The 24,516-nt window shown below is 45.3% G+C and overlaps 1 protein-coding gene across 1 annotated transcript; it reads left to right on the top strand.

Moving 5' to 3' along the window:
* Positions 1-17,142: 17,142 nt before the first annotated feature.
* Positions 17,143-24,010, top strand: SNRPB (small nuclear ribonucleoprotein polypeptides B and B1). The gene is made up of 7 exons (XM_073559311.1): positions 17,143-17,301; positions 20,569-20,720; positions 20,804-20,915; positions 21,002-21,154; positions 22,421-22,556; positions 22,726-22,851; positions 23,848-24,010. The coding sequence occupies exons 1-7, from the start codon at positions 17,299-17,301 to the stop codon at positions 23,883-23,885; spliced, it is 720 nt and encodes a 239-aa protein (XP_073415412.1). The 5' UTR covers positions 17,143-17,298; the 3' UTR covers positions 23,886-24,010.
* The last annotated feature ends 506 nt before the right edge of the window (positions 24,011-24,516 follow it).

Genomic DNA, 24,516 nt, shown 5'->3' with positions numbered 1-24,516 from the left:
GATAGTCACATAGTGGAACAAAGTAAAAAAGTTTAAAAAAATTATATAATTGCAAAAATATAAACAAAAATAAAAAATAATAATACAAAAATTAAAAGATATTGTATAAATAAATATTTGTATGAAAAAATATAAACAGTAAAAGTACATATATTTGGTATCACCGTGTCCGCAATGACCCGACCTATAAAACTGTCCCACTAGTTAAACTCTTTAGTGAACAACATAAAAAAAGGCAAAAACAATACTTTATCATCATACCGCCAAACAAAACGTGATCCAAAAGATGGATATAAACATAATATCGCTGAAAACATTATCTTGTCCTGCAAAAAAACAAGCTGCCATACAGCACCATCAGCTTTGTTTTTCTTGTTGTTGTACCTATCATACTTTCAGTAAAAAGACCATTGAAAAGAAAAGAATAAAGCAATGCAAAAATATTTAATTTCTCTATAAAATGTTTTTTATTGTGTAAAAGCATCAAAACATAAAAAAAATATAACTGAGGTACCGCTTTAATCGTACTGATCAGAAAAATAAAACTGCCTTATCAATTTTACCACATGTGGAACAGCGTAAAAAAAACACAGAAAAACAATTTCTGAATTGCTGGTTTTTGTTCATTCTGCCTCCCAAAAATCGGAATAGAAAGCAAAAAAAGTTATGTGCCTGAAAATGGTACCAATAAAAATGTCAACTCGTCCCGAAAAAAAACAAGACCTCACATGACTCTGTGGGCCAAAATATGGACAGATTATAGCTCTCAAAATATGGTGATGCAAAAAGTATTTTTTTTGCAATAAAAAGCATTTTTTAGTGTGTGACAGCAGCCAAACATAAAAACTTGATATATATCTGGTATCACTGTAATCGCACTGACGCAAAGAATAAAGTCGCCTAATCACTTATACCACACGAGAAACGGCGTAAAAAGTAAATAAACCCAATTCTTCACCTGTTGTTGATTTTTTAATTCTGCCTCCCAAAGATCGTAGTAAGGTTCGACACACATTTATCTTGTGCTCTGCGCTGAGCACTTGCACTGGGGTTTTCGTGTAAATCTCCTGAAATACGTGATTCAGACGGAACCTCTGGCAGATTCACTATAATGAGGCAGATGGAGGCACTGTGGATGCCATCTGGCCTGGGATCCGGCGGTGTTCGACTTTTTAGGATTCCATAAAAGTGCCGTTGGCCACAGTTTTATGCACTTCTGAATAGAAGGACACCGCTGAACAGAGGCCAAACAGAATCCAAAGTAACTCTGCTGCCTCATTATAGTGAATTGATCCCTCAGGGGTTTCATCTGAATCACGTCACTCAGAGATTTACATGGAAACCCCAAAGTAAGTGCTCAGCATAATGCGCCGGATAAATGTGATCCCAGACGTTATGTAAAATGTTCCCAATAAAAGCTTCAACTCAGTCCACAAAAAAGCAAGCCCTCACTCAGGTCTGTCATTTGTTAACTGAAATATAGGGGGCTTCGACGCTACTGGTAGTACAAAGGCTCTGGAAAAGCTAAATGGCTCCATAATCTGCAAAAAAAATATCAGCAACTTATCTGCTCCCAAATCCAAATGCCCCCTCCCTTCTGAGCCCCACAATGTACCTAAACCACATATATAGAGTTCACATGTTTGGCATTTCTGAAGCGTTGAGAGCTCGCCTAACTTACAGGTGCATGACTCCAGAAGCACGAGCTGGGCATACGTACTGGTGACTGCAATGTTCTGGTCATTACAAGGGCAGTTTGCAATTTTCACTAGGCAACATTCATTGCTGCTTGTTTCTGGAAAATACCCATGGAGTCAAAATGGTCACTACTCCTGTAGATAAATTCCCAAAGAGGTATAATTTACAAAATGGGGTCACTTGAGGGGGGATTCTGTTATTCTAGCAATTAGGGGCTCTGTGTATGGAGTCCTCAAACTGTTAGGCTGGAGTCACACTCAACGAATAAAAAATTGGTCCGATTTTAACGGTACGAAATCGCACAAAGAATTCTTGTCCAGGGATCCGTCTGTCATCCCATTTTCCGGTGATGAACCGATTTTATTTGCATCTAAGCATCAAATTGACATCCAATGCCAATGCCTGATGCTCTTTCATGATGACCTGGAGAAGTCTTGCGATTTAATCGCAAGTCACACGTGTGGTGCGTTTTCAATGCGATTTTTAATCGCATCCATAGACTTGCATTGTCGAATCCGATCTGAAAATTGGTGACAATCGCAGCATGCTGCGATTATCTTGGTCCGAGGAACGGATCCGAAAAAAAAACGCATGATGGGAGCAGCACCATAGAATATCATTGGGATGAATGCAATGCGATTTTTTTATCGCATTGCATTCGTCCGATTTAATCGCTAGTGTGACCCCGGCCTTATAGGAAAATCTGCCCTGCAGGAGGCAAATAGCGCTCCGTTCCTCCTGAGTTTTTCCGTATGGCTAAGTAGTACTGTACACCCACATATGGGGTATTGCTAGGTTCAGTAGAAATTGTGGGACAAATTTTGGTGCCATTTTTACCTACTTCTTGTGCGAAAATGTAATATCTGGGGCTTAAACAACATTTTGGTGGTAAAAATGTAGTTTTTTTTTTTTTCACTGAACAATGGTATAAAATTCTGTGACACACCTCTGGTGTCAATATGATCACTGCACCCCTAGATGAATTCATTGAGAGGTATAGTCTGTAAATTGGAGTAGTCACTTATGGGGGTTCTGCTGTTCTGGTACCTCATAGGCTCTCCCAGTGTGTCATGGCCCCTGCAAACCAGAACAGTAAAATCTGGCACTCCTTGCCTGCTGAGCTTTGCACTGTGCCTGAAAAATATTTCCTGATTACATGTAGGGTATTAGCACTCTCTTGAAAAAATCGATCTCAGTTTGTTGTAAAACAGATTCCTATTAGCCCTTAGAAAATTAAAAACTTGGGACTAAAACAACATTTTAGTGGTAAAAATGTAATTAATTCTTTCTTCACAGCTCAATGCTATAACATTTTGTGAAGCACATGTTGTGTCAATATGATCACTGCACCCCTACTGTAGATGAATTCATTGAGGAGTGTAGTTTGTAAATTGAGGTCACATATAGGGGGTTTCTGTTGTTCTGGCACCTCAGGGCTCTGCCAATGTGACATGGCACCCTCAAACCATTCCAGCAAAATCTAAAATCCAATATGGCGCCTCTTCCCTTCTGAGCTTTGCACTTTGCCTCAAAAATAATATTCCCCCACATATGGAGCATCGGCGTACTTAGGATTAATTGCACTACAAATTGTATGGTGCAATTTCTTCTTTTACCCTCATGAAAATGCAAAATTTGGGGCTACAATAACATTTGTGTGGGGAAAATGTGATTTTATTATTTTCATGGCTTAAAGTTATAAACTTCTGTGAAGCACCTGGGGGTCCAAGATGGTCACCACACACCTGAATACATTCCTTGTGGGGTCTAGTTTCCAAAATGTGGTCACTTGTGTTAGGTTACCACTGTTTAGGCACGTGAGGGGGTCTGCAAACGGGAAATGACGTCCGCTAATGATTTTAGGAAATTTTACATTCAATAAAGTCAAATGACACTCCTTCCCTTCCGAGCCCTGCCGTGCGCCCAAACAGTAGTTTACTCCCTCATATGGGGTATCGGTGTACTGAGGAGAAATTGCACTACAAATTGTATGGTGCAATTTCTCTTGTTATCCTCATCAAAATGCAAAATTTGAGGCTAAAATAACATTTTTGTGGGAAAAATGTGATTTTATAATTTTCATGGCATAACTTTATAAACTTCTGTGATGTACCTGAGCATTCAAGGTGCTCACCACACATCTGAACACATTCCTTGAGGGGTCTAGTTTTCAAAATGGGGTCACTTATTGGGGATTTCCACTGTTTAGGCACATCAGGGGATCACGAAATGGGACATGATATCCGCTAATGATTCAAGGAAATTTTTACATTCAAAATGTCAAATGACGCTGCTTCCTTTCCGAGCCCTGCCGTGTGCCCAAACAGTATTTTTGTTCCTCATATTGGGTATCGGCATACTCAGGAGAAATTGCACAGCAAATTGTATGGTACAATTTCTCCTGTTACCCTTATGAAAATGCAATATTTTGGGCTAAAAACATATTTGTGGGGAAGATTATATTTTTTTTTATTTTTACAGCTCAATGTTATAAACTTCTGTGAAGCACCTGATGGTTCAGTGTACTCACACATCTAGATTAGTTCCCTGAGGGGTCCAGTTTTCAAAATCGTGTCATTTGTGGGGAATATTCACTGTTTAGACACATCAGAGGCTCTCCAAAAGCGACATAGTGTCCTCAAATTGTTCCAGCAAATTTTGCATTCAAAAAGTCAAATGATGCTCCTTCACTTCCGAGCTCTGCCGTGCTCCCAAACAGTGGTTTTCTCCCTCACATGGGGTTACCCTTGTCAAAATAAAAAAAAAATTGTATCTGAAGTAAATTTTTTTATGAAAAAAAGTTAAATGGTCATTTTTTTTCCACATTACAAAAATTCATGTGAAGCACCTGAAGGGTTAATAAACCTTGAGGGATGCAGTTTTTAGAATGGTGTCCCTTTTGAGTATCTTCTATAATATAGACCCCCTCATAGTGACTTCAAATGTGAGGTGGACCCTAAAAAAAATGGTTTTGTAAATTTTGTTGGAAAAATGAAAAATCGCTGGTCAACTTTTAACAATTATAACTTCCTAGGAAAAAAAAATGTTGGTTCCAAAATTGTGCTGATGTAAAGTAGACATGAGGGAAATGTTACTTATTAACTATTTTGTGTGACATACAGTATCTCTGTGATTTAAGGGCATAAAAATTAAAAGTTTTAAAATTGCGAAATGTTCCAAATTTTTGCCAAATTTCTGTTTTTTTTTCACAAATAAACGCAAGTCATACCGAATAAATCTTACCACTATCATGAAGTAGAATATGTCACAAACAAACCGTCTTAGAATGATTACCTCATAAAGTGACAGTGGTCAGAATTGTAAAAATTGGCCCCGTCATTAACGTGCAAACCACCCTCAGGGGTAAAGCAAGCGAAGAACATATAAATTGTTTTGACAGGAGCCAAGCAAGATTGTTTTTCATTTCCTCCAAAAATGCAATGGGTTGTTTGAGCTCCAAGGTGTACAATGGAGTTTGCAAATATTATAAAATCCCTTGGATATTAATAGCCCTGGGATGACAGAATAGGAGTTATCTGGATTGTATTTCTTACTAGTTGAAGAGTCTAATAAAATCTGAGATTACTCTCAATTCTGGCAAGCTATTTCATTCCACAGCAATTCTAATATTTGCCCCTTTGAAATGACCAACCCTAGCCCAGAGCATAAATTTAGGATCCCTCATTCCAGGTGGGAACAATGGGTTTCCAAAAACAAGTAGCAAATATGAGAATAAAAGAATGATTCACAGGTATTGTCTACAACATTTAAACACAATTAGATTAAATAGAAAATCTTTGGGTGTAAAATAGGCTTGTGTTATATCAGTCCTATCTAAGGGTACCGTTACACCTAGCGATGCACCAGCGATCCCGACCAGCGATATGACGCGGTCAGGATCGCTGGTGCATCGCTAGGTGGTCGCTAGTGAGCTGCCACACAGGCAGATCTCACCAGCGACATCGCAGGGGTCGGGGGTCGCTACTTACCTGTCATACGAGGCGATCCTGACGTCCTCCCGCCCGGCTCCACGCGTCGCTCGCCGTCACAGCAGGAAGCGCCGCAGGAAGCTGACGACGAGGAATGGTCCAGGAGCTTCTCACGCAATCAGCGATAACCAGTGGGGGAGCCGGTCGGAGGTAAGTATTAGACACAGCGATATCGCTAGCAATATCGCTATAACGTCACAAAATCGGTGACTTTACAGCGATATTGCTAGCGATATCGCAATGTGTAACGTGGGCTTAATCCTGACCACGTCATATCGCAGGTCGGGATCGCTGGTGCATCGCTAAGTGTGACAGTACCTTTAGGATAGGTCATCAATACCAGATTAGTGGGAGTGGGACACCCTTCACTCCTGCCGATCACCTCCTCCCTGTGTCAGCCGGATGTGCTTAGTTACAGAGCAGAAAATGGCAGCGCCATCAACTGCACAGTTGCCACAATTCTGTCTCTGAGCTCCTTGGCCAGTTCCTTTGACCTTCTGATTCTCATTTGGTCTGACATGCACTGTAAGCTGTGACGCCTTATATAGACAGGTGTGTGCCTTTATAAATCAAATGACAAAAAACTGACTGGCACATCCAGACTAGTGTGAATAGGTGCATAAAAGGAGGCGCTACCTCCATATACAATATACAAAATAAAGCCCCCTTCTCACATAGCGAGATCGCTAGCGATATTGCTAAAGCGTCACCGATTTTGTGACGCAACAGCGATATCGCTAGCAATCTCGCTTCATGTGACAGGTACCTGCGACTGGCCCCCCGCTGGATATCGCTGATCGTGCTCGAACATCCTGGGCCATTTCTTCCTCATTGGCTTCCCGCTGGCACCGACTAGCGACGCATGGACGCAGGCGGAAGTCGTCATCATCGCTGCCGTGTGACAGGTAAGGCTAGTTTCACACTTGCTTTTTTTTACAGCTCGTTTTTCCCGCAAAAAACGCATTAAAAAAACGCATACAAATGCATACAAACGCTGCGTTTTTTTCAAGCATTTTTATGCGCATGCAGGAAAAAAACGCAGCGTTTTTGCGCGTTTGTATGCGTTTTTTGTGCGTTTGCGTTTTTTTACAGATTTTGGAAAAACCCCACAAAAATGAAAAAACAACCATTCAACAACACACAAGACCAATGGGACTTCATTGTGGGTGTGGTATGTTAATATATAGACCCTGTCTACAGTATTCTTCACATTTGCTTGATTCTTCTCGTGACCATGGATCTGCGCTGGAAGAGTTTTCACTTCAACTTGGATTTGGACATCGCGATGACTCAGGCGTATGCAGTTGCTTGCCATGAACAAAGGAAGAGAGAGAGGCAGCGAAGACGGCGGCGTATGTGGATACATCCGATTGTTGAACTCCGGGAGAGCCGTGGGGCATACCACACCCTCTACAGCGAGCTACAGGCAAACCCGGAGAAATTTACAGATTATATCAGGATGTCCCACGAAAGTTTCATGGATTTGCTTGCTCGTGTCCAACAATCCATCCGGAGACAGGACACACAGCTCCGTCGTGCGATTCCTCCTGAGGAACGGCTACTGGTGACATTACGGTATGTTTTAAAAACCAAGGGGTGCGGTCTGATGGTTTTTTTTTAAATTTAGTATTCAAAACCTTGGGTAATTAGTTTTCGTGAATGTACTAATATTTTATTTTATAGTTTTTTAAAATAATATACATAAATATTAATTTTACTTCTTTGTCTGTTCACAGATTCCTGGCGACTGGAGAAACCCTATCTTCACTACACTTCCAGTACCGTATTGGAATCTCTACCTTGTCTGGAATTGTTGCTGACACCTGCCGGGCTCTCTGGAATGTTCTTTGCCCAGAATTTATGCCCCTGCCCACCGCTGAAAAGTGGATGGAAATTGCTGACAAATTCTGGACAGTATGCAATTTTCCCAACTGTTTGGGAGCTGTTGATGGTAAACACATACGGATCATCAAACCCCAAAGAACGGGATCTGAGTACTATAATTACAAAAAGTACTTTTCAATAGTACTCATTGCGATTGCGGATGCCGGATGTATGTTTGTAGCAGTGGACATTGGAGCATTTGGCCGTGGTAATGACTCACAGGCTTTTAAAAACTCAGACATGGGCCGGAGGTTGTATGGCAACCAATTTAATTTCCCTATGCCACGGCCTCTTCCTCACACCGAAGCTCCGCCACTGCCCTTTGTAATGGTTGGCGATGAGGCTTTTCAAATGTGCGGAAACTTACTGAAACCCTACTCCAGCCGGGACTTGGACCACACCAAAAAAATATTTAATTACAGGCTGACCAGGGCCAGAAGAACTGTCGAGTGTGCTTTTGGGATTCTTGTTTCCAGATGGCGAATTCTGGGCACGGCCATTAATCTTAAACTTGAAACAGTCGATGAGGTGGTGAAGGCCTGTGTGGTTCTACATAACTTTGTGATGGCTAAAGAGCACCCGACCTTTGAACTGGACGATGATGCTCCTAACCCATTGCCTGAATTCACTCAGCACACTCTCAGGTCATCTGTTGAAGTTGGCCAAATGAGGGACCAATTTGCGGCCTACTTTATTTCTGATGTAGGACGGGTGCACTGGCAAGATGAAATGGTGTAATGTTTTTGTTTGTTTATGGTAATAAAAAACCTTATTTGATACCATTACTGAGTGCACTATATTTTTTAAACTCCAATTTAATAAAAAACTTCCCATGTATAACTGAATTTTTTGATGTTCACACACCTGGGCAGGTAAATACACATATGAGTTAAAATGCAGCATTGCTAGTCTGCGTGAAATATATTGGAACGAGCAAAGCTGCAGGCCATGAATCAGGAAACCATTTTTTTTCAAGAGAAAATTGTGCAACTAGTTGAAAACAAAGTATGTGATTTTCTCAAAACACAACCCTCAAAACCCAACCCCAATGAAAGTCCATGGGGAATACAAGTCAGCATTGAGTGGATGAATGTAATCTGCTCCATTCCAACTTACAAGTTATTACACTAGGCCTTGGAATGACTATACTAGGCCGTGGTATTTCAAATATGAGTATAGTATGCCTTGGGCCTACTAGTATAGTCATATGTGAAATACCACGGCCTAGTATAGTCATAACAAGGCATACTCAATTTTTGCCAACTAGGATCTTGTTTCACGAAAAACAAACGGGTGAAACTTGAAACCAACAGTTTGCTTTTCATGAAACCAGATTCTAGTTGGTAAAAATAGAGTTATTACACTAGGCCTTGTAATGACTACACTAGGCCGTGGTATTTCAAATATGAGTATAGTAGGCCTTGGGGCTAGTAGTATAGTAATATGTGAAATACCACGGCCTAGTATAGTCATACCAAGGCCTACTGTAATAACTCGATTTTTAACAACTAGCATCTTGTTTCACAAAAAACAAACTGGTGAAACTAGAAAGAAACTTATTTTTAAGACAAGTTTCAACAGTTTGTTTTTCATGAAACCAGATTCTAGTTGGTAAAACTAGAGTTATTACACTAGGCCTTGGAATGACTATACTAGGCCGTGGTATTTCAAATATGAGTATAGTAGGCCTTGGGCCTACTAGTATAGTCATATGTGAAATACCACGGCCTAGTATAGTCATACCAAGGCCTACTGTAATAACTCGATTTTTAACAACTAGCATCTTGTTTCACAAAAAACAAACTGGTGAAACTAGAAAGAAACTTATTTTTAAGACAAGTTTCAACAGTTTGTTTTTCATGAAACCGGATCCAAGTTGGTAAAACTCGAGTTATTACACTAGGCCTTGGTATGACTATACTAGTCCGTGTTATTTCACATATGACTATACTAGGCCTTGGGTTGGTTTTTAACATGTATTTACCCATCAGTGTGTGTGAGCGGCGCAAACAACATTAATGAAACTTAGTAATAGTGAACCACAAATGTAAATTTATTTTTTATCACAAATATAAACCAAAAAATTATTTTTTCCGGCGTTTGGGGGCAGATGGTTTCAATTTGGGGGTGTGCAGGGAATATGCAACACTTGCTGTTGAAGACGGTGTTTGAGGGGAAGGGGCAACAAAACTTGTGGGGGAAGGTAGTCCAGTTAAGGGAATTAAACTAGGAACACTTGGAGGAGAGGAAATCTGTTCAGGTACATTAGTTGTAATGGCATGTCGCCGTAGGCTTGTGTGCCTGGACCGACTTTGGCCCAATGCCCGCCTTGAAAGATTTCGCCTTGAACTAGGGGCAAATATTGAGTGTAGGTCCCCCGTCTGCAGGTGTGGCTGCTGTTGCTGCTGAGGTGGCGGCTGCTGCTGCTGAGGTGGCGGCTGCTGCTGAGGTGGCGGCTGCTGCTGCTGAGGTGGCGGCTGCTGCTGCTGAGGTGGCGGCTGCTGCTGAGGTGGTTGCTGCTGAGGTGGCTGCTGCTGCTGCTGAGGTGGCTGCTGCTGCTGCTGAGGTGGCTGCTGCTGCTGCTGAGGTGGCTGCTGCTGCTGAGGTGGCTGCTGCTGCTGCTCTTCGTTGTCAGTGCTCGTCCTTGCAGGAGGACTGGTGGCGGCAGTGATGGTCCAGGTTTGCAGAGTGGTGGTGGCAGGGCTACTACATGTTGTTGTAGCGGCAGGGCTGTTCCATGTTTGCCTAGTGGTGGCTGAGCTCCACGCATGCATGGGAGTGGCGGTGGTGCTCCAGACAGGAGCAGCGCTTGCCATGGTGGTGTCGGTGAAGTGACCAGCTGCACTCAGACTTGTGGTGGTGTAACGGTGGGTGTCCTGGCTTTGAATAGAGGTGTCCGTGCAGTGGTATGCAGCACAAGTCGGTAGTGAGGTGAAGCGAGTCAATGGTGGCACAGGTGGAAAGGACACCACTGACTGCTGACCGTACCGATTATGCTGCATAGCCTGCAAGAAAGCATTGTTGCAGGCCTGCAGCACATTCAGCTGTTGATCAGGACTAAGGTGTTCCGCCATGCCCTTTTCAATCTTACTAAAAAAATGGTGTGCTGGTCTGTTGAGGTCGGCCTCCAGACGGTCAAGGCGCTGTTCTACAGAATTGAAGCGGTGTTCAAAGTGGTTAAAACCACGTTCCATGAGTGCAAAACCGCTTTCAACTCTGTCGGACAGTGACTTGAGGCTGGAATTAAATGTCTCGCTCAAATGCATAAACTCGGGCAAGACATTCCTGTCCAAGGCCCTCTGCCGCTGGCGGGTAGTGCCCGCATAACCAGTGGCAGAGACCTGGGACAGGGGAACACCTGATGGCCCAGCTTCCTGGTCACCAGCTGTGTGTGTGGTTGACCTGCAAGGTGCTTCCTGGCTGTCGGATGGCTGGGACGGGTCAGAGGACGTCCGAGGAAGGACCGCTCCAGGGCCAGGTTGCAGGGTGCTGCTCCAGGTGCTGTTGAAGAAAGGAAAATCATTACTACCATGCCTTTACAAGAAGCATCAGCTGTGGATTAGAAAAACACAGATTAATAAAAATAAAAACCCAAAATTTATAATACTTACGATCTCGTGGCAAGGACCGGTCTTAGGAACTGCAACGCGTGATAGTGACGGTATCTAGTTCTGGTCCTTGACGCAGATCCACTGCGAACCTGGCCCTCAGCACGAACATCACTGTTGAAGCGGTCCTTGATCGAACGCCAACGTGTTCGGACTTTGTCCACTGTTGATAAAAAAAAAACAGTGCCGTCAAGGACAACAGTCACTGCAGCACAATGTAGCAATACAATACTCAAAGCAGTCACTGTAGACCCCGATGACACTGTTGGGTTTCCTGCTAGAATACACCTAGCACGAAACCCAACAGTGCCGTCAAGGCCAACAGTCACTGCGGCACAATGTAGCAATACAATACTCAAAGCAGTCACTGTAGACCCCGATGACACTGTTGGTTTTCCTGCTAGAATACACCTAGCACGAAACCCAACAGTGCCGTCAAGGACAACAGTCACTGCGGCACAATGTAGCAATACAATACTCAAAGCAGTCACTGTAGACCCCGATGACACTGTTGGGTTTCCTGCTGGAATACACCTAGCACGAAACCCAACAGTGCCGTCAAGGACAACAGTCACTGCGGCACGATGTAGCAATACAATACTCAAAGCAGTCACTGTAGACCCCGATGACACTGTTGGGTTTCCTGCTAGAATACACCTAGCACGAAACCCAACAGTGCCGTCAAGGACAACAGTCACTGCGGCACAATGTAGCAATACAATACTCAAAGCAGTCACTGTAGACCCCGATTACACTGTTGGGTTTCCTGCTAGAATATGCCTAGCACGAAACCCAACAGTGCCGTCAAGGACAACAGTCACTGCGGCACAATACAGAGCAGGGAAATACTCACTAAACGCCTTTTTGGAGGATGCTGTGGCGCTGTCCCAGCCATCCATCAACGCTGCGGCCACCTCATTCCATAGCCGCCGGGTCACCACAATGTCCTTGTGCAGCCGGTCACGGCTGTCCCACAACGGCGAACGCTCCTGGACCAGGCTGATGAGCTGCTCATTATCCAGGTAGACGTCTTCATCCCGTTGTGGAACCTAGACAAAACACATTCATTAGAATAATCAAATTTAAATTGAATAAAAAGTTACAAAAAAAGAAACATAAAAAAGAGTAAAAATAGAAGATAAAAAATAAAGAACATTACAAATCATTTGATACTTACATTCCGTATCACCACCAGGACTTGGCTTCGCTGCTCCTGCTCTTCGCCCTCACTAGTCCCGTCCGCAGAAGATGATGATGACGATGTCTTAAAAAAGTTGAAAAAAACGTAAGAGATTTGGAGAAGCAGCAGATATACTTACCAGATGCACGAAAATAATCACCTCACGGTCTGCTTGCGCCAATTCCTGCCGCGATGGGGAATACTCTGATTCTGAAGACATACTGCATGTAAAAATAATAAAAATCATTAGTACATACATAATTTAAAAGGACAGGCATATAATGTAATATACTCACATTCTTTGCTGATATAATGGGTTCTTGGTTGACTGTCTGCTCTTCAATCTGTCAGTGTAGTAGTGGCAGAGTTTTGGCAGGCACCTCCTTTATATAGACTTTTTTTTTTTGACTTTAGAAGATTATAACTAGGACAACAAGTGGACACCACCAAAAAAACGCAGCGCTAAAAAAACGCATACCTGTGCATGCCAGTGCGCACGTATGCGCATCCATAGGCTATAATGGCCATTTTTAGCGCAAAACGTGCGCATACGTGCGCATGCGCTTTTTTCCAGGGCCAAAAAATGCAACATGCTGCGTCTGGAAAATACCAACGCACACCCCAAAAAAACGCAGCGCATGAAAATCGCATACATGCGCTTACCAGCGCGCAGGTATGCGCACCCATGTTAAATATAGGGGAAAAAACGCATGCGCACGTATGCGTTTTTTTCCAGCGCAAAAAAACGCAAATGTGAAACCAGCCTAAGAGCGACTGCCGAGGGATAGCTTATCGCTGCTGCGTCGCTGGTGGGATCTGTCTGTTTGGCAGCTCACTAGCAACCATTTAGCGATGCACCAGCGATCCTGACCGGGTCATATCGTTGTCAGGATCACTGGTGCATCGCTAAATGTAATGGGACCTTAAGGTTGCACTCTATCATGCTAAGGCATGTCAATATGGAATATGTGTCATTTGAATAGCAATACAGCTTTGGAGTTTTAGGAAAAATGAGAGGCTTAGCATGAAATTTGGCCAAATTATATCTGCCTATCAACCATCGTCAAGGTGGTCTCAAAGTCTGATGGATCCCTTACCTGTGTGAATACCTCTCTAAGGTTGATGTCTGAAATTCTGGGTGAAGTGGATACCTCTGTCAGCAATGCCTGCATTTATGGGTAAGTAGGGACCTGCTGTAATTAAAATCACCACCTGGTGGAGGGCGGAGTGCTCGGCAGTAAGCTAACATACAAATGACCGAGCACTCCGCCCTCCACCAGGTGGTGATTTTAATTGCAGCAGGTCCGTACTTACCCATAAATGCAGGCATTGCTGACAGAGGTGTCCACATTCACCCAGAATTTCAGACATCAGCCTAAAGGTACTGTCACACTAAGCGATATCGCTAGCAATATCGCTATAACTTGTGACGTTATAGCGATATTGCTGTGTCTGATACCTACAACCCGCTCCCCCGCTGGTTATCGCTGATCACGCGAGAACAGGCTGGACTGTTTCTCGTCGTCAGCTTCCTGCGGCGCTTCCTGCTGTGACGACGAGCGACACGTGGAGCCGGGCGGGAGGACGCAGGATCGCCTGGTGTGACAGGTAAGTAGTGACCCCCGTCCCCAGCGATGTCGCTGGTGAGATCTGCTTGTGTGGCAGCTCACTAGCAACCACTTAGCGATGTACCAGCGATCCTGACCGCGTCATATCGCTGGTTGGGATCTCTGGTACATCGCTAAGTGTGACAGTACCTTTAGAGAGGTATTCATACAGGTCAGGGACCTGTTATGAATTCCCTGGCTCAGACTTCTGAGCCGAAGTTCCCTCTGCTCCCTCCGGTGGTTACTGGAGTTAGTGGAGCTGGCCAGATTGACAGAGGCCTGCCACCTGATGATGATGGTGATTGGAGATCTGGGGTTACTGATTGGAGTATTTAAGTTTGCAGACTTCCTGCAATCCCTGCTGGTGATTGCTTTCCTGTGCATTCAGAGGTCTGATGTCTCCTGCCCTGATCCTGCATTTGTTCAGCTAAGTGATTCATTTGCTAATCCTTTGCATCTGATCTGGTATTGTCTCTCTCTGCTTGTTGTGCGGGTTCAGCTTGCTCCTCTGGGGGCTGTGCTGGACCACCGCTCTGTATGTTACAGCCTGTGTCAGTTTGTTCAGTCCCCTGTTATATTGGTCTCTTTTGCTTTGCTCCCAGTTCATACCGGAGTGCTGATATAGTGGGGGCGAAGTCGTGTGACTTCAGTGTTTTTTGTACATCAGACGTGTTGGATTTTTCAGGGTTTTTGCGTGATTGCAGACAGTGTCTTTCCTTTCCTATCCTATCTAGACAGTTTGGGCCCCATCGTTTGCTCAGTCTATTTTTCTGCCTGCGTTTGTGTTTCATCTTGTCTCACCGACAATATATGTTTGGGGGCTATCTATTCCTTTTGGGGTCTGCTCCGGGGCAGTTTAGATTTCACCTTTCTTGCTTTAGGCTTAGTTAGCTCTCCGGCTGTGCCGAGGAGTCTAGGGCATCGTAGGTACGCTCCACGGCTACTGCTAGTCGTGTGGATAGGATCAGGGGTCTGCAATCCGCTTAGTTACCAACCTCTCTGGTTTTCGGGTGGCTTAGCCTGTTTCTGCCATCCTCCTCGGTGACCCATTCATAACAGGGACCCATCAGACTTTGAGACCACCTTGACGATGGTTGATGGGCAGATATAATTTGGCCAAATTTTATGCTAAGCGTCTCATTTTTCCTAAAACTCCAAAGCTGTATTCCTATTCAAATTGTACATATTCCACATTGACATGCCTTAGCATGATAGAATGCAACCTTATTTTGTGTATGCCTTTATAAATCAGGCGCTACCAGTTTAATAAAACACAGCTGGACTCCAATGAAGGAGTAGAACCATGTCAAGGAAGATGACAAGGAAATGGACAACATGTGACTTAAATATGAGTGTCTGAGCAAAGGGTCTGAATACTTATGATCATGTGATATTTCAGTTTTGCTTTTTTAATAAATTTGCAAAAATATCTACATTTCTGTTTTTTCCCGGCAAGATGGGGTACAGAGTGTACATTAATGAGAAGAAAATGAACTTTTTTGAATTTACCAAATGGCTACAATGAAACAGAGTGAAAAATTTAAAGGGGTCTGAATGCTTTCCGTACCCACTGTATATTGTGTGAGGCCGGAAACAGTCTAATGGGGTTCTGGCCAGGAGTCACGTGATCGACATTCTCGCCGCTGACCCCCAAGAATCCTCACAGTGTCCAGTGTACCATCACAAGGAGGGACTGCAGACTTGTCATATTAGACCAGACAACCATTTTAAGTGATGAACTAGGATATGGCATAACTTTTACTATCATTGCACATCTGTCTTTGGGGACACATACCAATCCTGCACATTGTCATGGAGAGCCTCTTGCTGTACTGGCACCCTCAACACCACTCCATTCATGTACTGACTGCAGTTCCCTGCAAATTAGGTGGCAAAGAGTAAGGGTAAGGGTACTGTTACGCTAAGCGATGCACCAGCGATCCCAACGATATGGATCGCTGGTGCATCGCTAAGTGGTCACTAGTGAGCTGCCACACAGGCAGATCTCACCAGCGACATAGCAGGGTCGGGGGTCGCTACTTACCTGTCAGACGCGGCGATCCTGACGCCCGCCCGCGTCCACGCGTCGCTCGTCGGCGCCACAGGAAGCCCAGCAGGAAGCTGACGACGAGAAATGGTCCAGGACGTTCTCGCGCGATCAGCGATAACCAGTGGGGGAGCGGTCGGAGGTATCAGACACAGCGATATCGCTATAGCGTCACAAAATCAGTGCCGTTATAGCGATATTGCTAGCGATATCGCTATGTGTAACGGGGGCTTATCTGTGCATTAGTCTCTATACACGTCCCCCATGGTGACATAAGACTAGGAAATAAAAGTCAATGCTTGGTCTTTACACCACTGAAGTGACAAAAAGCACAAGCAAAACGCAGTTTTTTTTATTCAGTAGCCACACCCATAGGTGTACTTAATTACAGCATAGGACAAAATGTTCCTTAAAGGCACCATACACATTAGATAAGAATGGGACAAAAAACAGCCATCGTCGATGGTTCCTAACACATCATAAACTTATTTTTTTTAACATTTGATTTTTTTTTTCAGCCAAAGAAGCGGCCGGAGCTAATCATTACCTGAAAAAAATTGAAACTCCCGACTGATGTTTTTAACAATTCTGAGTGTTTGTTGGATGATTGTTGGTCGTATGTTTCACTGATCCAGCTGATTGTTTTCAATGGTAGGAGTGCACGCTCAGCTCAGTGTAGTGTTCACGTGCACAGCAGGCAGCACACTGAGCCAATAATACCCTAGGAGCCAATGCACACCAACAGTAGGGCACGGAAAAAAGTATTGTGGCTGGATGTAAACAGCGTATTCAGCTCCATACGCCGCCTAGTGATTAATCTCGGTTACTGCAGCTTGGCTCCTATTAACCCCTTAGTGACCAAGCCACTTTTGACCTTAATGACCTTGCTGATGTAGAAAATCATTTCTTGATTTTTTTCTAGGTGAAAATCTGTTTCTAGACGCTCTAGTGACTTTACAATAGCGGCGCGGCTGTTTCAGCTACTGCCATGTGTGTCTGCATTGTGCGCATGTCACCCGCACGAGCCTGCGCGGCGCCTTCGCATTCCCAGCAGCCACCTCCACTATGGATGGGCTCGCATTCCTGCAGCGCGCTCAGCAGCGGGCAGAGGGCGCCATTCCGGAAGCAGTACTTAGCCTCGCTCTATTGTACGTTTTACAACGCGCGGCTTCCGGCTGCAGCACGACTTCCGGTATATAGAGCGCCGCCTCACAGCGTCTCCCTGGCGCAATTTTTTTTTCATTCCCCGTATCGGCCGTGAATCCGCGGCATCCACGGTGCAGCCATGGTGAGTAGCGTCCGGGCTGATGTAGCCAACGGCTGTCGGTAGGAGTGTGGCTGTATTTGTGTGTGGGGATGAGCTGAGCCCACGGGAGGTCTATTGTACCGAACCTGCTGCGGTACCGTGCCCCCGGTGCCATCAGTCCGCCCTAGAGGCTGAGGGTGTCAGGCCGTGGGGAGCCCCCTGTATGTGTGTGGCGCTCTGCAGAGGAGGCCCAGCTCGCCTCTCCGGGCCGCCTTCCATGTTTGGCGGGGGCTCTCATGCTGGCTAGTGTAAAGTGACTAAAGACAAGCAACTCTGCAGAGTAATACAGAAATCCCAATTCCACTGATGTGGTGCTTGCTCCAGTTTTGATAGTTTCCTACTGATAAAATCTGTTTATCATTTAGAAGACTAGTAAACCTGATGCCTTGTAGTGCTCCATATTCATTAGCTGTGACTAGCCTGCCCCCAGCACTGGCAGCTTTCTGCCTATACACAGTGTACAGGCAGCTGTCAGTGTGTGGTGTTTGCGGGCTTATACAGAGCTCAGTATTCGGGAAACTTCTACACAGACAGGCAGGGCTGTGGAGTCGGTAAGCCAAACCTCCCACTCCTCAAATTACCTGACTATCAGCACTGGTCACTACTGAGCATGTGCATCCCCCATCCGTCCCCACAGCACTGGTCACTACTGAGCATGTGCATCCCCCATCCGTCCCCACAGCACTGGTCACTACTGAGCATGTGCATCCCCCATCCGTCCCCACAGCACTGGTCACTACTGAGCATGTGCATCCCCCATCCGTCCCCACAGCACTGGTCACTACTGAGCATGTGCACCCCCCCCCCATCCGTCCCCACAGCACTGGTCACTACTGAGCATGTGCACCCCCCCCCATCCGTCCCCACAGCACTGGTCACTACTGAGCATGTGCACCCCCCCCCCATCCGTCCCCACAGCACTGGTCACTACTGAGCATGTGCACCCCCCCCCCCATCCGTCCCCACAGCACTGGTCACTACTGAGCATGTGCACCCCCCCCATCCGTCCCCACAGCACTGGTCACTACTGAGCATGTGCACCCCCCCCCCATCCGTCCCCACAGCACTGGTCACTACTGAGCATGTGCACCCCCCCATCCGTCCCCACAGCACTGGTCACTACTGAGCATGTGCACCCCCCCCCATCCGTCCCCACAGCACTGGTCACTACTGAGCATGTGCACCCCCCCATCCGTCCCCACAGCACTGGTCTCTACTGAGCATGTGCGTCCCCGCAGCACTGGTCTCTACTGAGCATGTGCGTCCCCGCAGCACTGGTCTCTACTGAGCATGTGCGTCCCCGCAGCACTGGTCTCTACTGAGCATGTGCGTCCCCGCAGCACTGGTCTCTACTGAGCATGTGCGTCCCCGCAGCACTGGTCTCTACTGAGCATGTGCGTCCCCGCAGCACTGGTCTCTACTGAGCATGTGCGTCCCCGCAGCACTGGTCTCTACTGAGCATGTGCGTCCCCGCAGCACTGGTCTCTACTGAGCATGTGCGTCCCCGCAGCACTGGTCTCTACTGAGCATGTGCGTCCCCGCAGCACTGATTCATCTCAACTAAAAGCAAAGATCCTTACATCAGGAACAGAACAGACATGTCAGAACATTCCCAAAATATTCTGAAAACCTCTACAGCATGTCATGCACTGAACTACTGTACCCAATTTATTATATACTTTAGGAGTCTGTCCATTTTATACCAACTCCACAACTTGTCAACAGGACATAACAATGATATCAAAACTGCAGCAAGCAGCCCAGTGAATAATAAACTGCTGGCATCAGGGTCTCTGTCACTTCAACACACTGCTCTCAGATGGCAAGAACTTGGTGACAGATTCCCTTGAAGGTAATCTGTCACCTATTTTTTTTGGAGTATCAGCTGCCAGCACTGCCATCAGGGGCTATCTACAGCGTTACAGAATGCTGTAGATAAGCCCCTGATGGCAGTGCCAGCAGCTGATACTCCAAAAAATAGGTGACAGATTCCCTTTAAACAATAACTTCTTTTTATGATTGCTTAATCTGCAGTGGTGACTGGTCTCCTAGGCAAGAAACAGCACTTACAAGCTCTCTGCTGTATAGCTTGTGTGCGCTGCTCTAAAACTGGCTGATGCACTGTTGGTGTCCTATCCGACACGCTTTAGTCCCACGGTTTCTCCAGTACAACAGAGACAAAGCTGCCAATGGCAGCATCACTTTTGGCAGTGACTTGCTGGCTCTACTTTCTGCCCCACCTGGTTGGGCAAGTAAGGAGCAAGATTATTGTGCTACTGGGGCAGTGAGCGATCAATGAGTATTACTATTTTGCACTATTCTGAGTAGTTTGTAAAGATTTTAGTTGCAGATTCATCTAACAATTTGCATCAGAAACCCTTTTTGTGACAAACCGTGGTTTCTATGCAGCTCTGCCAAGTGGAGGGGCTTGGCATGAAGGAGCTGGACGGCGCGCACTCAAGTTGCTCGTGTTTTGCACCACAAGTTATGATTAATGTAGTCCAGTACATTTCTGCTGCGTATCAGCTGGAGCCTGTACCTAAGTCATTAATAAGTTCTTAATTAAATTGGCCCATCGTGGATCAAGAAGGATTTTATCATTACCAGTCTTGATGTCTTGGCCCCAGGTGTCTGGATAACTTGTGAAACTATCTTTTGCATGGATGTTGTGTGCGGTTTCCAGTGTCCATACTGTGCTGCCCTCTATCACAGTAATCCACTACAGGTGCCATCAATGCCCCAGGGCATCAGGATGATTGCAGACAGAACTGCACATTCCCCCCCCCCCCCCCCCTTCTGTGTTTCTTCCATCTAATCAGGTAAAGCGTACCTGCAGAGGTGACTAGTGAGGCCAGTTCTATATTGGTAATATTGTGGCATTCTAATGTGACGCCATCACTGATCTGTGGTGTTGGGGCAGTGTACCATACTAGTTTTAGTCTTCTAGCTTACTTCAGGTGTGGTGAGACTTGGGGAAACTGTCGGGCGAGAAAACAAAGGGCAGATATTTATGCTCATGTGGTGCCATCATTCCACAGCGACTTACTGTTGTGACACAATTAGTATTTGGGGGTAATGGTGTAATGTTTGTATTTACCCAAAAATGAGTCAGCACTTGATAGAAGCTTTGTTGTGTGTCGAGCAGCCTGCTTGTGACTTGGCCACTAGCACAGGCCCCCTGTAAATTATCTAAGTGCTTGCTCCTTGTCATCTGTCCGGTCTTGACTTGGACTCTTGTGTTTCTCTTAGACGGTGGGGAAAAGCAGCAAGATGCTGCAACACATTGACTACAGGATGCGCTGCATTCTGCAGGATGGCCGCATCTTTATTGGAACCTTTAAAGCTTTTGACAAACACATGAACCTTATTCTCTGTGACTGTGATGAGTTCAGGAAGATCAAGTAAGTGTTGAGCAGAGTGCTGACAGACTGACTGCTCAAGCTCATATCCACCTATTATGCAACTGTCCTTCCTCTCTTCTCAGGCCCAAGAATTCCAAACAGCCGGAACGTGAGGAGAAGAGGGTACTGGGCCTGGTTTTACTTCGTGGAGAGAACCTGGTGTCCATGACAGTGGAGGGCCCACCTCCTAAAGATGTGAGACCAGCCTATGTTGCATACACATCTAATGGTTACTGACATGCTGTTCATATACTAATCATACTCTACACTTTTTAATGTAGACTGGCATTGCAAGGGTACCATTGGCTGGAGCAGCTGGAGGACCAGGTGTTGGCCGTGCAGCTGGCAGAGGTGTTCCTGCTGGGGCTCCTATGCCACAAGCACCTGCTGGTTTAGCTGGACCAGTGAGGGGTGTTGGAGGTCCATCTCAACAGGTGAGTTTAAGCTGCAAAATATCTACAATAAATATCAAGTTCTTGCTGAGAGGTGGAATGGGGGGGCTGCATCCTTTAGATACCTCAAGTGTTATCTACTTGGTCATTCTCTAAATGGATGATGCTGTTAGCTGTCATTTATAAATTTTTTTTTTTTTTTTTTTTTTTTTTTTTTTTTTTTTTTTTTTTTTTAATGTAGTGCTATCTTATTCCGCAGTGCTTTACCGACATTATCGGCACTGTCCCCGATGAGGCTCACAATCTAAATTTCCTATTGGTGTGTCTTTGGGTTCTCAGATTTCCTCCCACATTCCAGAGGAAACCCATGCAAACACAGGGAGAACATACAAACTCCTTGCAGATGTTGTCCTTGGTGGGATTTGAACCTGGGACTCCAGCGCTGCAGTACTAACCACTGAGCCACCATGCATGTGTGGAGCAATATCATTAACTATTGATGTAGATCCACACTAGTGTGGTAAGGATTAGTTTCCTTGATGTAGGTGCACAAAATATGATCCCAACCAGTAACGTAACTTGCCAGTAGGTTCATGCTCCACAAGCAGCATGAATCAGAGCCTGGATGCAGGACTGCAGCTGCTGTCGTCAGGCCAGCTTTTTACTGCACTGCGCTTTTTTTTTTTTTTTTTTTTCCCCCTCCCCTTTCCTTCCCCTCCAATGCCTCTCCAAATCAAGTAGGAAGAAGCTGGCCATACGCTGTGTAGGACTAGTCTCATCTCTGCCTTGGGGTTCCCAGATCTTTTAAACAATGTTTTCTCAAGCGCCAGATAATTTCGGAGAAAGACATACCTGGCTGACGTGTTGCCTGTGGTCAGCATGAATCAACTGACATGTTGCCTTTTAGTAGTCATGATCAAGTTGTACAAGTCTTGTGTTTTGGGCTTTATAAGGGTTTTCCAAAATCCAAATGTATCACCTGGCATGAGAATGATGTTCAATTGCTTGGTGGTTCCATAGTTGATAAGAAAAGGATTTGTTGTTGGTAAAGCCTCTGAATGGAGGGGCATCAGGCAAAGGCAGGGACTTTGTCATCCAAGTCACTCCAACTGCCTTGTCAGTCAATGTATGCTTTAAGTACAGATACAACACCAATTGGTGAACACTGGACTACCATCTTGTCATTGATGGTCCCAGCAATGTGACAAACTTACAACTTTGTCATAACCACTTTGAGTAAGATTTCTCACATGGAAGTGTCCTGCATATGTTGTCTTCATTGGTTACATGGCATTTGTTCTTCTACAGGTAATGACACCTCAGAGCCGTGGTAATGTGGCTGCCGCAGCAGCCGCTGCCACAGCTAGCATTGCTGGTGCGCCAACACAGTATGGAGGCCGAGGAGGCCCACTACCCCCAATGGGCAGAGGTGCGCCACCACCAGGTAACAGCAGTCATATATCTTTATTTTATGGGGCCAGATCAATGATGACAATTTAAGTCTGATAATTCTGATGAATACTTCAAGCAGGATTGCACTGAGATCTCTTCTGCACTATAAACGTATTGGCATGTTTGGTTTATGTCTTAATCACTTGGCTGTCTTGTTGTAGGCATGATGGGACCCCCTCCAGGCATGAGGCCACCCATGGGTCCACCAATGGGCATGCCCCCAGGCAGGGGAGGCCCAATGGGAATGCCACCACCAGGCATGAGGCCGCCACCTCCTGGAATGAGAGGTAAGACGTTACAATATAGTATATTGTTCTTGGTATGTACTAAAACATGGGAGAGTTGTTTAAAAAAAAAAAAATAAGTCTGCTCAAGAATGGAGTGACTTGCTACACTTGTCAAGGTTCCTAACTACTGCAGTCTAGCAGTGGTTGAATGTGTACTGCTTGCTACTTTATAATAGCTCTTGCAATACTCCTGATCCTAACTTCAGGCACTCCACTAATGCTGCAGGGGAAAACCTTCGTTATGTTGCAGTCTAAGAGCGTGGTTTGGTCTAATGGAGCAACTGCTGAATCAAACTGTCAGAGGGAACTCGCTGTCTGTAACAAACAGGAAGCCTGACGCTTGATAACTTAAAGTGGATCAGTCACCAGCTTTCACTATATAGCCTGTATACGTTTAAATGGCATAGACCTTCATTGGTGTAATTGCCCCTTTGAAATTGTCACAATGGATGTATAATCCTGATGTTCTAATGAGCACTTCAGTCCCGCTATATGGTGAAGCCAAGTGTACTGTCTCTACCCACCTGACTGACTACTGTGTACAACTTGTACTGAGCAACAGGGAGGACCCAAGGGGTGTCAATCCAGGTAGTTGAATAGAGACTGAGCTAAGTGTAACTGTGGATTCAAGTGAACTTGCCTATTCTCTCCACTTGTGTTGAGATTTTTTGACTGAAGTACAGTCATCTGCCTCAGCAAGCTAAAAATCTGTCTCCACTAAGCACAGATCTTATCAGTGTATGATCTGTCCAGGAGGGGAAAGAAGTAGAGTTCTCAGATAAAATGTTCTACAATGTTTCTCATCTTAACCTGTTCTACTTATTTAAGGGGATAAATAACTCTGGGTGTTTGTTTAATCATTTAAAAAAAAATTATACATCCATTCTGACCTCAGCCCGTAAAACATCCTGTGTAACAATGTGTAGTCAGTATTGTGACATCTGCTGATATCTTTTCTGTGAAGATTTGTCACTTGCATTTCTGCTCTCTTATTAGGTCCACCACCTCCTGGCATGAGGCCAACCAGACCTTGATTCCTGCTGCTTTCCTGTAATTGGCTGTCATCCCTCCCTGGCTCATCCTCAAACTGTTGGTTAAATGTTTTGTAACTTTTTATTTTCTATGTAAATTGAGTTTTTAATAAACAAGTAAAACTGTACTGTACTTTTGTTGTGCAGTCCTTATGACCAATGTCTAGGCAACGCTAGCATCAGTATGTGGGCACATAATGTACTAGACTTCTAACTACAAGACTACTGTGACTTAATGGAATAATAAATAATCTTTATTTTTATATAGCTAACATATTCCGCAGCGCTTAACAGTTTGCACACATTTTCTCTTACCCCTGACAGCACCACGGAGAGATGGGATCCGCCCATCCTGGACAGGAACCTACAGATAAAAAGGGCGGTACCTCCCCTCCGCCTTCAGTTGGGTTCCTTTCCCTGATGGGTGACCTACAGAACCAGCAGCAGCTTACCAAAGGGGAGATCCAGGGCCGTCCCGTCCGAGGATTGACAGCGGGGAGGCCCCTGTCACGGCGGGGTCGGTTCCTGAAGCCGCCACTGCTGCAGCCGACGGACTCGACAGGGTGGGCGGGGGTTTGAGGACCCTGCCGGTGCTCTGGAAAGGAGGCTGGGGCTGGTGGGGACCCGGGGCACG

This window comes from Dendrobates tinctorius, unplaced genomic scaffold (genome assembly GCF_039654945.1).
Source record: "Dendrobates tinctorius isolate UK_male_01 unplaced genomic scaffold, ASM3965494v1 ptg000270l, whole genome shotgun sequence".
NCBI lineage: Eukaryota > Metazoa > Chordata > Amphibia > Anura > Dendrobatidae > Dendrobates > Dendrobates tinctorius.
This window is presented reverse-complemented; position numbering and strand designations above follow the sequence as displayed.